The sequence below is a fragment of the Mytilus californianus genome, unplaced genomic scaffold, assembly GCF_021869535.1.
Source record: "Mytilus californianus isolate M0D057914Y unplaced genomic scaffold, xbMytCali1.0.p SCAF_15, whole genome shotgun sequence".
Classification (NCBI taxonomy): Eukaryota; Metazoa; Mollusca; class Bivalvia; order Mytilida; family Mytilidae; genus Mytilus; species Mytilus californianus.
The window spans coordinates 30,517,925-30,532,930 of record NW_026262637.1 but is presented as its reverse complement, the minus strand read 5'-3'; the positions used below and the strand labels follow the sequence as shown (position 1 = coordinate 30,532,930).

The following is a 15,006-nucleotide window of genomic DNA, read 5'->3' as shown; positions in this document are numbered from 1 at the left end:
AGTACATTACAACATGTAAAGCGCAGAATAACGATGGACACTTCCCATGAATTTACGACAGTACACCAGTACACCACAATAGAATTTTTTTAACAGAAATATGATAAGCAATACAGATGAACACAAATTTTTAGAGATTTTATTCATGAATAATATTCTAGTCTAAATGTTGGGAGAGTGTCCATTGATGAAGATGTACACTAGACCTTTGTGGACGACACAGGATCTTTAGAGGCTTTAGTTAAAATTACACTATATTAGGGTTTGAGGTTTACTGAACATTGAAATGTGATAGTGTGAATTGGGATTGATTGGTTACATATTTTTATTAAGTAAAGAATTTGGTAAAATCAGTAAACTTCGAGCATTTAAGCAATAGATTTTACTGTTACAATTTAAAACTACTCAAGTATGCCCAGAGATTCTATCGTGGCAATAAGAGGATACAGGTGTCCATATGAATATTTGTTGATACATGTATAAACTGTCTCATAAGTATGATTGATCGAATAATTAGAAACACTCAAAAATGCTTTCCTGTGTTAATAGGAAAACTGATTGTTTATTAATATGATTATTTCCTTTATCATTGACTTTATTAATTAGTAATGTCTCCCCCTTTACTCATTCCATTGGTTGATAATGTTTGATTTTGTCAGTTTTTATGAACTTCCCCTTTTTGAATTTACATTGGAATTCAGTATTTTTGTTATACTTTTTTGCAGACATATTGATTTAGTTGTAAATCTTCTTCTGAATCTGCTCATACAACCTTGTCCAAGTCCTAACTTTCTATATCTTTTGATGGAGACCTCATGATATTTATATGAAGGTGTATAACCATAGGACGGTGTGATTTGTATCATCATGATGTACATGCCACTTTGGCCTTTGTTTTCAGGGTTAGATATTTTTAGTTCACCTGACCCGAAGGGCCAAGTGAGCTTTTCTCATCACTTGGCGTCCATCGTCTGTCGTCGTTAGCTTTTTACAAAAATCTTCTCCTCTGAAACCACTGGGCCAAATTTAACCAAACTTGGCCACAATCATCATTAGGGTATCTAGTTTAAAAAATGTGTCCGATGACCCCGCCAACCAACCAAGATGGCGGCCATGACTAAAAATAGATCATAGGGGTAAAATGTAGATTTTGGCTTATATCTCTGAAGCCAAAGCATTTAGAGTAAATCTGACATTGGATAAAACTGATTATCAGGTCAAGATCTATCTGCCCTGAAATTTTCAGACAAATCTGACAACCTGTTGTTGGGTTTCTGCCCCTGAATTGGTAATTTTAAGGAAATTTTGCAGTTTTTGGTTATTATCTTGAATATTATTATAGATAGAGATAAACTGTAAACAGCAATAATGTTCAGCAAAGTAAGATCTACAAATAAGTACCCCTTTAGGAGTTATTGCCTATAGTCAATTTTTAACAATTTTTCGTAAATTTTAGTAATCTTTTACAAAAATCTTCTTCTCTGAAACTACTGAGACAAATTTAACCATACTTGGCCATAATCATTATTAGGGTATCTTGTTTAAAAAATTTGTCCGATGACCCCCCCCTTCCAACCATCATGGCTGACTTGGTTAAAAATAGAACATAGGGGTAAAATGCAGTTTTTGGTTTATATCTCTGAAACTAAAGCATTTAGAGCAAATCTGACAGGTGGCAAAAATGTTCATCAGATTTAGATTTATCTGCCCTGAAATTTTCAGATGAATCTGACAACCCGTTGTTGGGTTGCTGCCCTGAGTTAGTAATTTTACAGAAATTTTGCAGTTTTTAGCTCACCTGACCCGAAGAGTTATTGCCCTTAATAATCTGCCCCTGAGTTAGTAATTTTACAAAAACTTTGCAGTTTTTATACGCCCGTTTACGGGACGTATTATGGTATACCGTTGTCCGTCTGTCCGTCCGTCCGTCTGTCCGTCAGTCCGTCTGTCTGTCCGTCTGTCCGTCGTCAACATGTCGGACATTAACTCAAAAATGCTTAAACCAATTTGCATAAAACTTTGGTGAATTGTTTATATCTATTGATGTGAGCTCCCTTTCATTTTTTATAAAATTTAGATTTTACGTTTCTGAGTTATGAGGTTTTATTCATTAAAAAAAGGGGGATTTTCAAGTTTTCGGACAATAAGTCAAGAACGCTTTCACCAACTTGCAAGAAATTGTGGTGAATTGTTTATATCTATTGACATGAGCTCCCTTTCGATTTTTATAAATTTTAGATTTTACGTTTCCGAGTTACAGGGTTTTATTCATAAAAAAAGGGGGGATTTTCCAGTTTTCGGACAAAAACTCAAAAATGCTTACAGCAATTCTTATGAAACTTTGGTGAATTGTTTGTATGTATTGATGTAAGCTCCCTTTAGAATTTTATAAATTTTACATTTTACATTTCTGAGTTATGGGGTTTTATTCATTAAAAAAAGGGGTGATTTTCCAGTTTTCGGACAATAACTCAAAAAAATGCTGTCACCAATTCTCATGAAACTTTGGTGAATTGTTTGTATCTATTGATGTAAGCTCCCTTTGTATTTTCATAAATTTCTAATATGACATTGAGAATTAATTGAACTTTATTTGTTTATAGTCTGACAACAGATTTTCTTAGTATTGCACTACAGCAAGAAATCTTTAATTGAATATAAATTCAATTCATATAACCAATTTCAAGATCTTTGACTACATTTATTCAGAAACCTATAATATGTCAAATATTTAATTACAAACCAAATTCAGACCTGAATCAAGCTTGAATATTGTGTCCATTTTTGCCCTAACTGTTCAGGGTTGGACCTCTGCGGGCGTATCTAGCTGCGCTCAGCGAAGCAGGTTATTTGTTATTATCTTAGATATCATTATAATATCTAATATCTAATACTATTAATTATGATTTTAACCTTATTTTACATGATTTCCAAAGCATCAGTAAATACAGGTGAGCGACACAGGCTCTTGAGAGCCTCTAGTTTGTTATTATCTTAGATATCATTATAATATCTAATATCTGATACTATTAATTATGATTTTAACATTATTTTACATGATTTCCAAAGCATCAGTAAATACAGGTGAGCGACACAGGCTCTTGAGAGCCTCTAGTTTTTTACATTTTCTTGTCCAGTTCATAACTTGTTGTTAAATCCTTTTGATGCATGCTTTGATGTTTGGCATTATGTGCATTACCTCAAGATTACGTGTTGCATATGACTTTGCAGATGACTTCTGACCTTGACCTTTGACTTCAAGATCAAATGATTGATTTTTTTGTCTATACCAAGACCATATTTTTTTCTTTTCGTCATTCAAAACCTTTCTAGTGCCCTTAGGCTTTGTCGGTTGGACTCATACCCAACATTTAATAAATTATTAGATATCACATTAACACCACTAAACCATAAATATTCCATTATGCCTTATCAGTAAAAGATCTTGTTTACCATAGGTATTGTTCCATGACCCTTCCTTATCACATCTTGTTAGATAAAATGAAAATAGTTCAATTCTCAACCCCTAAACCATGTATGATATTAATTGTCCTGACAAAACACACTAGTGCAGCATAGAATTTATTACTAAGGGCTGTTAAGGGAGCTAGTTTTATAGATGAAAGTTAATTCAAAGTTACTTCAAAGTTAAACCATTAAACCAGGTTCCCACTAGTTATAATTGTTTAACATTGAATAAAATTCTTGTGTAAATAAAGATAATTTTCATAAAGGTATAGATGTTGACATATGGGTGATTTCTTGGTCACTAGTCATTAAATTGCTTTTAATTATATCCTTGATGCACTTTTTTGTATACTCATTACATGTGTAAGATGGCATTTTCAATGACAGATGTTGCTTCTAAAAGGATGATTATTGCCAAAGGTTAACCAATCAAGACATAACATTAAACATTTGATCATAATGTTTGAAATTGCTAGTCAGTAAAACAACAGCAGACAATGGTATAACAAATGATAGAGATTATCTTATTGAATCCTTTTCTTGAAATAAAATGGAACAGGAGAGTGCTGATTCTTTCTTTTTTCATGATATATAAGTCCAGTTTGAGAGTTTGATTATCTTTCCCTGAATTTATAACACCTGAGCCAAAGATATTTCTCTTGTTTGAATTGAAATCCTATGATTCATGAATAAGTCATTGATTCTAGTGCATTTCTAAAAATACTTAAAGAGAAGAAATGATAGTTAAAGGTATGTGTTTCCAAATAAATAATAGGAATAAGAATAGGTGTGCTGTTTCCAGTTCTGTCAGCGACGAAGATGTCATCAATGTATTAGTTTGTTATGAGGTCAGTTTATTGGGAACCACTAGTGATAGATCATTGATATATAGTATGCAGTTGTATTAGCATTGGCACATCTCATTTCCATGGAGTATTATTTGCATAGTTTACAAGTTAAAGTTTGTGTTTAATTTAGTTTGAAGGGAATCACTTATGGTAAGTTAATGGTATTTGGAATGCAGTTTCATAAGCATTGGCATTTCTCATTTCCATAGATGTTATTTGGCCCTGGTGCACCTTCAGTCATGGTTCATTGACTTTGAATGTTTTGCATAGTTTACAGATTCAAATATTGCAACTTTTCTATCAAAATTACAAAAAGCCAGACATATCTGTGTGTCAACAGTTTATTATTATCATTAGTGAAAAGTATGAATTAATATAAGGTATTGCCTGACTAAGTTTTTGAAAGATTCTAAATCTACATATCTCTAAATGGTTTACCTCAAATATTTGTAAGAGATTTTTAAAAATTGAAAGTTTTGATGATTTCCTGTGATTTACATTTATTTAAGTAGACAAGGAAGTATTGTTTATAAATATATATGTTTTCATGATAAGAACAATGAAACAATAAATTTATAACACAGCCATACTGAATACCAGTACTTAAGGTTAGTTCATGCTTACAGCTTATATGTATTATTTATTATGTTTTTTTTTGCAATGCTATTCTCTGCAGTATTAAAAGATTTATAGAAAGTTGTATATAAAAAAAACATAAAAAAGAATAATTTAAATATGTATGATGTAATTGGAAGTACAGTGTATTTATTTCTGTATTTAGTGATTAATTACATAATACCATAGAAACATATATCCACGGTGTCATTTTCTTGGTATAACATGTTTTTAAATTTAGATTCAGGTTTTGTGTATGTCCATCTCAGTTGGGATGTAATATGGTACCACAGTCGCTCTGTATGGTAGCTCTGTATGGCTTTATGTCATACTATTAATCAAACAGTTTTTGTCTAGTACAGTTTATTAACTTCCAGATTTCATCAAAGCCAGTTATTTCTAGCTATGAAGATTTAAATGGAAACAATATCCTCCTGACATACATTTTATACATTATTGATCTCGGTCAAGTATTGAGTAATAGTTCAAATACAAACAACTAGAACTAGGAGTAAATCCAGGGAGGCTTAATTGTTTGTAAAGGTGAAAATAGTGCAGAGCTTAACGAGGTGAAAGTTTTTTTTGACTATTTTATGCCAAAAAAAGATTTTTTTCTGATCAAAGAGGGGAGGGGGGGGGGGGGGTGTACTCCATCTATGCCCACTCCCACCTGTATCTGCTACTTACAAGTCAGAGGCTTTTGATATTATGTCAATAGACAGAACTTGTTTTAGAAGTCCTGTTGCCTGTTTATAAATATGAACAGAAGTGAGAAGGAAGTATTAATTATTTACATCAGTTTAACTCCGTGATTTTTTTCCTTGATTTATTATTGTGAAATTTGAAGAAAAAAACCCAATCTCAATAAAGGTCATCAGAAATTTCTGAATTTACAGTAATTGATTCTAAACTTCTTGATCTGGAATTACAGCAGTTCATTGATATTTGAATAATTTAAACATTTTTTTTTTACCATTTTTCAGTGAGAAAAGTCGTCCTCCTGCCTGGTGTGATAGAATCCTGTATAAAGGAGGTGGTATAACCAGTCTGAAGTATCGCTACCATCCTGAACTAAAGATCAGTGACCACAAACCTGTCTCAGATCTATTTGATGTTGAGGTGGGTTTTACTTATTATTGTTAACCCACAAAAATAAAGTAGAAGCTTTCATGTACTGGAACAGTGGCTTAATCTCTAGATCCTTAATGCAATAAAAGGGTTAATTTTGGGAGAAATGAGTTGGCATTTACTTAATCTCCTTGTTCAAATAGGAACCAGAATTGTTCTGAATTGTCCTTTGTGCACCTTACACTGAAATATTTTCAAAGCATAGTATGATGTCAGTGATATCATGAGACTGCTTAGGGAGCCTCTTGTATGAATAAACAAATCAAATTAAGATAATGCATAAAGATAACATATTGTTTATCATTATTGCACTGTATTACCTGTCTCAGATGGATATATTGTATTGCATATTCTATTTGTTAACTTTCAATTACAAACAATTCATGGAAACAATTCATGCAAACAATTCATGGAAACAATTCATGCAAACAATTCATGGAAACAATTCATGCAAACAATTCATGGAAACAGTTTCTGTTATAGGTTAGAAAATGAGTTAAATTGTAAGTTGAAGTTTTATATAATTTTCTGAGAGATCAAGTTTCTGAATGTAATTTAAAATACTACTAGTAATCATATCACCTGCAAAAATAGTCAACATTGTTAAGTTTGTGATGAGGTATATTTAAGACGAATCACTCAAGGTGATAGGTATTCAGTTGTTTTAGAATGTGCACGTCTCATTTTCATGGCGATTATTATGCCCCACGTTCTTGTCCATTGACTTTGAAACTGTTGCATAGTTTACATGTTAAAGTTTGTGATTAGGTCAATTGATTTACTAATATATTAAATATGATGAAGAATACAGTCATACTTTCATACAGTGTTGCCATTTAATATTCAACAGTTGCATTTTCTATAAAACTTCCACACAGACGAAACATATAACTGTGTTAATAGTTTTTTTTTTTTTTTCAAAATGAGAAAACAAACATCTATATAAAAATAAAGAGATGTGTTATGATTGCCAATGAGACAACTATCCACCAGAGTTGAAATGATGGGAATGTAAACAATTAAAGGCCACCTTACAGCCTTCAACAATGAGAAAAATCCATACCATATAGTCGACTACAAAAGGACCAGACATGAAAAATGAGAAACAATTCAAATAAAAAAACTAAAGGCCTAATTTATAATAGCAATTTAAGAAAAACAAATATGACGGACATGAGCCAACAACAACCACTGAACTACAGGCTCCTGACTTGGGGCAGCACATAAAGAATGTGGTGGGGTTAAACAGGTTTGGGAGCATTCAACCCTCCCCCTTACCTGGGACAGTGATGTATCGGAACAACATGAGAACAAACTGTAAAAATCAGTTGCAATTAACTCAAAAGATCGGTACAAGGAACAAAAACAACTCAAACAATAGACACATAGCAACAAAATAAGAGAAAGCTATCTTAAAGCCAATTACAACTAATATATAAATCTAGTATTTTGATAGAATATGAGAGGATGCATTCACAGAACTTTATCAGAATGATGTTAAAATAAAATATGCAGAACTTTATCAGAATGATGTTAAAATAAAATATGCAGAACTTTATCAGAATGATGTTCAAATAAAATACGCAGAACTTTATCGGAATGATGTTAAAATTAAATACGCAGAACTTTATCAGCATGATGTTAAAAATAAAATATGCAGAACATTATTAGAATGGTGATAAAAATAAAATACGCAGAACTTTATCAGAATAAGATAAATATAGATTCTACTCCACCACCTGTTTGATTACAATATTTATCCATTCTAGATAGTTAGTTAAAAAAAAATTTTAAGGTTAACCTAGCATTTGAATATTTTAGAAACTTAACTATGTAGAAAGAATAACTAATTTTGTCAAGCAGGTAAAGTGGTAGAATCTGTTTTCCTTATGAATTTATTGAAAAGGCTGAGTGTAATGTTCTGAATGGATCCTTTTGGAAATTTACAAAAGATTAATGAAAAAACTGGATTTATCATACTGGTCAGAAGATGTTTGAGTGCATGTAGAATCAGAGAAATATAGATTCTACCATAGAACCGGATTGATTATTATATTAATCCACTGAAGAGAGTTGTAAGGCATTATAGAATTTGAAAAAAACTAAAAGTGTTAGTCAATAATTATCATTAAATAATAAATAATAAATGGGGTAAAGTTTCAAATCTATTTCTTTAATGACTAAATGCAAGGTACACTATTTTGAATGGATTTGGTGGATATCACTTGGAACAATGTAATGATTGTGTGGTTGATAAAGATTTTATCTAATTGTTCAGAATGATTTAAATGCACAAAGATTAGAGATAAAAATTCTTTATCAGTCTGAATTTTAAAGAAAACTTTTTAATCGGAATGAGATGAATACAATTTCCAGATTTTTTCTCTTATCAAATTGGGAAAAAGAAAATATATTTGATCAAGAATTCTATCTATTATAGGTGAGAGTGGTAGACAAAGAGAAATCTAGGAAAGTATACGAAGATATAATGAAACAATTAGACAGACTGGAGAATGATTATCTGCCTCAAGTTAAACTGGATAAAACAGAGGTAATACATCCTGCATTAGCTATAATGATTATCTGCCTCAAGTTAAACTGGATAAAACAGAGGTAATACATCCTGCATTCGCTATAATGATTATCTGCCTCAAGTTAAACTGGATAAAACAGAGGTAATACATCCTGCATTAGCTATAAGGCCAAAATTAAAATTAAGTTTGTTTCCCCTTACCCGACCGACCCTCTAAAAATCCGCCGACTGAAATAATTTTTTTCGAAAATCACGTTGTTTTTTTTTTTTTTTCGTTTCGCTCAAAAGTTCGTTTTTTAATTTCGTTTCCTTGAATGGTCCGTATTTTCAACATTCCGCGAAATCATTGTCGCCCGTGTGTTTGCAGCAAAGGGTAAACAACGTATGCAAGGATACTGAAATTGGAATGGAATAATGTTTTAAATAAATGCATCCAAGCAATCTTAACTACTATTCCATTCTAGCTACGCCTCCAATAACAAAATGCGTAGCGAGAATGGTCGAGTAGTTACGATTGCGCATCAAAGCTCACCCTTGAGCTTAAATGTTAGGCCCGGTGTTTCTGTCGTGTTTGTGGTTAATCCCTGAGTTCGCCTTTATCAGTGGTTGACTCAATAAGTTGTATATTGGCGTGCTATTTATGCTATTTTGTTTCATTTCGTATGTGATATTGGACCATACACTAGTTGTCTTTGGATAAAATAGTAGTTGATTTTTTTCGAGCTCAGCATCATATTGTGTTGTGAAAAGTCGAGATGACTATACCAGCTAATGCTTTGATAAAAGTTCTTGTAAGTTCTTATGTCTTTTATAAGCTATAATGGGCTGATGATTAAATATGGTCACACATTCAGGGTTTTGTGAAATAAGATGCCAGTTTTTCATTATTATATTTTTAGTTTCTGTATAGATGGGTTGAATTTTGTTAACATTACTAGCGGTTGCTCCCGTTTCGCTGGGCGATGTGTTAGCAAGGTTTCCCTTTCTGTATTTTGTGTTTGATAAAAAAAATCGTTGATTTCAGATATTTGATATCCTCGTTTTAGCTTCTTACTGTTTTTTTAAGATCAGTTTTGCTGCTTGTGTTTCTGAGATACCTCAATACTTCACCCTTGATAAATCCTTTCAATGAAAACACTTTTTGGGTGTGAGCAGTGTCTGTGCAGATATTGATATGTTTCAGTTGGTTTGATATTGGTTTTAATGTCTTGTATCATACTATGCCTTCATTAAAGAATCTTTCTCCTTTGTATAATTATGACAGTGTCTAAGAATATTGTTTCATTACAGGATAATTCGTAGGTGAACTTCAACTATCATTATCATTTTGTTTCTCTGTGTTGAAAGCATTGTAAAATGTGTTCAAGAATTAACAAACATTGTAAGGTCTGCTAACTCAGCGAATGCTGATCCGCACATAGGCACGCCCAAGGTTTCATGGTAAAGTTTATTGTTAAAAATAAATTCATAGTTTTCTAGAATAAGCCTTAATAGGCGTAGTCATACTCGCTTGGATCACGGTTTGTGGCTTCTAGTATTTCCTTAAATGAAAAACAAGTGTACATATTTTTTGCATCGAATGTTACTAGGTAGCAGTCTCGGGGTTTTATATTTTCAATTGAATTAATAAAACTATAAGAAAGATATAGAACCGTGTCTCAATTTATATGTGGTCTACTCTAAGTCACAAAGGCATTGATATTTACAAACATTTTCTAGTCTGAAATTGTAAGGTCTTCTAGTCATGCATTATACGTTATACAGTATGTTGTTTTGGTATCAATAAAGTTCAATTTGTTGTTTTTCTGTGTTTTCCTGTATGTTAGATATATTTAAGGGATTTTCTCTAAAAAAAAAAAAAAAAAAGCCTACCTACCTACCCACTTCCAAAATGGTGGGTAGGGTAAGGGGAAACAAAGATATTTTTAATTGCGGCCTAATGATTATCTGCCTCAAGTTAAACTGGATAAAACAGAGGTAATACATCCTGCATTCGCTATAATGATTATCTGCCTCAAGTTAAACTGGATAAAACAGAGGTAATACATCCTGCATTCGCTATAATGATTATCTGCCTCAAGTTAAACTGGATAAAACAGAGGTAATACATCCTGCATTCGCTATAATGATTATCTGCCTCAAGTTAAACTGGATAAAACAGAGGTAATACATCCTACATTTGCTATAAAAAGCAAAATTGATCAGCAGGACAAGATTGAATTTTGGGGTAGGGTATCCTTTTGTGAATTCTCTCACAGTTTATTATAACTAGAGATATATCTTAAAGTTAGGAAATATATTTCAAAATACTCTTTGCTTATATAAAAGGGCTGCATATTATCCCTTGCAACCAAGCTGTGAGGGGTATATGTAACAGTGGTTTGATTCCGCCAGTGTACTTTATCCAAAGGATGAAAATTCCTAGTTTTTTATATCCACCAACAAAAATGCACTAGCTTTTTTAATCCAGGTCTAGTGTAAAATATCCAACACTCGCCATAAGATTCTGAAGAGGGTTTTCTTGAAGGGGAAATATATAAAAAATGGGGCTTGGTTTTTTTGGGGTATTTGAAGTAACTAAAACTTGCATAGGTGATTTATGAACAGATATATCATGTTAATGGAGGGGTATTTGCGAAAAATACCAGTCAAGGGACTGTTAAATTCGGTCCCAAGACTGGTATTTTTCGCAAATACCCCTCCATAACATGATATATCTGCTTAATTACACTGAATAGATTTGGATTGAAACTTATTCATTAACATATTTATGCATAATTTTGAGGATAAGAGGATATTATCATAGAACCGCGGGAATTATACATGTACTTATACGCGTTAGCTCGCTTTTTTATGTAACGTCATATCCGAAAAATTTTGGCGGGAAAATGCTCGAGAGGGTAAAAAAGGAATATCCAAAATGGCAAATACCATGGTATTTGAGGCAAATCACCGGTAGAGGTGAAAAACAGGCAAATTTGTTTGAATTGAGGAAAAAATATTAGAATCTGCGAAAAATACACTGGCTATCAACCAATCAAAATCTGGCTTTCTTATATAAGGTGTAATTATGTAAAAAATCGACCCAAAAACTATTGTTTTTTTTATCCAAGGAATGTTTGATTCTGCCAGTGTACTTTATTAGAGGAATGAAAATTCCTAGTGTTTTATATCCACAAACAAAAATGCTGGATTGATTCAGATGAATTAAACTGGTACCCTGAAAATTATTCTCATTTTAACCCATTGATTTATGTAAAACAATACCAGTCTACCATAAAAATAAACATCACACTATTTACATACAAAAGTCTCTAGTAAATAATTGTTGGCCGCAATAAACACATGGTGGAATGAAATAACTCTTACATATATACTATATGTTTGTCAACATCACTCTTATAGGCACTATGTAAGTCTTAAGTAAATTTTTTAGGTTCAGTATTCCAGAAGGATTTGATTATTGATCTGAAACTATTGTACCATGCAAGATATTTTCAGATCTGCTGAGCAGTCACAACAAATAGTTGAAGACAGTTTTAGCATGTATAGCAATGGATCATATAAAGAAAATTTAAAAATTCGTAATTTGTTTGCATTGAATTAACATGCCCTTATGCTGTTATTTTTCATTTCAGATTATATTAAATGATGTCAAATTTATAGAGACCAAAGAAGACATATTAACAATAACAAATTCTGGTCAGGTTAGTTATAATCTTGTTTCGCCTTGTCTGTTGATACAGAAATCCAATGCAAATGTTACATTACATGTGAATTTATATAGCAAACTTAAAGATGGAAGATAAATAACTTTTAAACTAGTGTCTCTTTTTCTATTCCACAATGATAATTGTGTCAAGTATGAAAATGTGTAAATTTGGAATTTGTGTATTAGAAAATACATATATTGATATATTTTAATGAAATTGCTCTTTTATCCATATTAACTATTACTGGTGCTGTTTTTTGGAGTTTATGGTTTAGGGGTAAAGGGAGGGGGTATTTTATTAAGGAATCCATAAACAGGAGATCCATCTAAGATTTTTCAGTAAGAGCTAGTATTACATTTGGGGATTTCAATTAAGTGATTAGAAAACAGTTATATTATTTGTCTTTTGTTGACATTCCCTCAATTAAATCACATATCAAACTAATAACCATCGAAATTATGACATCTACACAGAAAGATTAAAACATTATTAAATACTTTTATAGTAAAATATTAAATAATCTCTTTATGATACACATTTTTGTTGAGTCTGCAACATTTTATTATGGAAGCAAGACATAGAGATCCTACATTCCATTTGTCTGAGGCTTCATTATTTTGGTTGTCTAGGGTTAAAGTTTTGGTAAAGATGAACATCTTTCTTTGTCTAACCATCATGGAATTTTATGAAACTCTTTTATCGGAAATTTTTTAATGATCAAAATACTGTTTCAAAAACAAAGTTTTAGATAATTTTTTTTATTTTTCAGAATTTTAGTGATAAATGGACTTAGTTTTTTGCAGATAACATTTACATACAGTCTTGGATTAAATTTTTTAAGACATCAATTACTTTGTCAAATCTTAATGAACTGTTAAGAAACTCTGAGAGAAGCCTTTAAGATAAAGAAAAGCATCTGAAGAAAAATATTCAAATTTTTTATACTTTTTCGGTATTTTACTGATAAATGGAATTAGTTTTTGGCAGTCAACATTACACTTTTACTCTGATAGCAGCAATAGTAGGTGAAACACAGAGTTCTATTGAAACCTTTACGAATTTTAAGTACAATTTATACAGCAGTATTATGTTTATTTTGTAGGTTCCTGTAAATTTTGAATTTATACAGAAGCTTGATGAACCTAGTTATTGTAAACCATGGATGATGGCATCTCCATCTAAAGCTGTGATAACTCCAGGTGAATACAGCTCATAATCTTATATTGTAAGGTTACTCTTTTCACATGCATATACATGTATCATCTGAAATTTAAAAAAAACCCAATGACTAAAATTTTGGAGATATTCAATCAAAAATGTTAAATCAAAGAAAAACCTGTTTCAAAATATGTACAATAAATGTATGTGCTTCAGAAAACAGTCTTACATGCATAACATTTAGTCAAAATCCTCAGAAAACAAGTTCTCTGTGTTAAACCCATAAGTCGCATCAGTCATTCATAAATGGAACTTGAATCATTCCAAGGTAATGGTACATGAATAATTCCAAGGTAACTGTACATGAATCGTTCCAAGGTAACGGTACATGAATCATTCCAATATAACAATACATGAATCAGACTTTTTTACTTGAGCTAAACAGCTGTTGATAAAATATAAAATAAACTGACCAGTTGTTATCAAAATTATATTCACTGACCAGTTGTTATCAAAATTATATTAACTGACCAGTTTTAATCAAATCTATATTCACTGACCAGTTGTAATCAGAATGATATTAACTGACCAGTTGCTATCAAAATTATATTAACTGACCAGTTTTAATCAAAATTACATTCACAGACCAGCTGTAATCAGAATGATATAAACTGACCAGTTATAAATAGAATGATATTAACTGACTAGTTGTAATCAAAACTATATTAACTGACCAGTTGTAATCAAAATTATATTAATTGACCAGTTGTTAACAAAATTATATTAACTGACCAGTTGTAATCAAAATTATATTAATTGACCAGTTGTTATCAAAATTATATTAACTGACCAGTTGTAATCACAAAATTGGTGAACATATTAAAATAGTTTATTATTTGTAATACCTACTAATATACAATAAAAACTTAATATAAGCTGCCTTATTTAACAAATGTTTTTTGGCAGTTAAGCTGCCATATGCTAGCACCCTAGATTTGTGTTCTTCCCACTGAATAGTGAAAAAGTGCTGTTGTTATTATCTATCTGGCTTAGTATGTTATTAATAACTAATTGGGCACTTTTTTCATACTATCAATTCTGGAATACAAAAAATATGACCAGAAAAACCTTAAATGATCGTCGAACAACCCAAAATTTTTTAAGTTGCACATAGGAAGTAGTGCTCAATAGAAATCCTTATGTAGTTTATTTTCCACTGTACTTTTGGCTAAGATGTCAAAGAACAATTGTATGAAATATTTAATCGCCGAAAATCTCTAAAGACAAGTCGTTTACATTTCCCAAATGGCAAAAGTCGTAGGGATATTGTTTGTCGTCGATACGTATTAAATACGTCAGTAGTCTATTAATAAGTTGGCGGCAATTTCAAATTAGAAGACGAAATTAACGTAACTTTTAAATTTTGAGGATTCTGATGATAGAAAGGTAATTATTGTTAATCATGAAATTCTTTTTGTTTGAGATGAGTGTTAATAAATTGTGTAATCACATTTGAATTTCATTCTTTTATATTACTCCGTTT

The 15,006-nt window shown here is 31.4% G+C and overlaps 1 protein-coding gene across 1 annotated transcript in view; it reads left to right on the top strand.

Moving 5' to 3' along the window:
• Positions 1–15,006, top strand: part of LOC127725849 (inositol polyphosphate 5-phosphatase OCRL-like) — a 75,212-nt gene that overhangs the window by 43,453 nt on the left and 16,753 nt on the right. The window contains exons 16-19 of the mRNA XM_052233159.1: positions 5,915–6,050; positions 8,500–8,610; positions 12,231–12,299; positions 13,408–13,504. Of these exons, the coding sequence (XP_052089119.1) occupies positions 5,915–6,050; positions 8,500–8,610; positions 12,231–12,299; positions 13,408–13,504 (413 nt within the window). The remainder of the gene's footprint in view (positions 1–5,914; positions 6,051–8,499; positions 8,611–12,230; positions 12,300–13,407; positions 13,505–15,006) is intronic.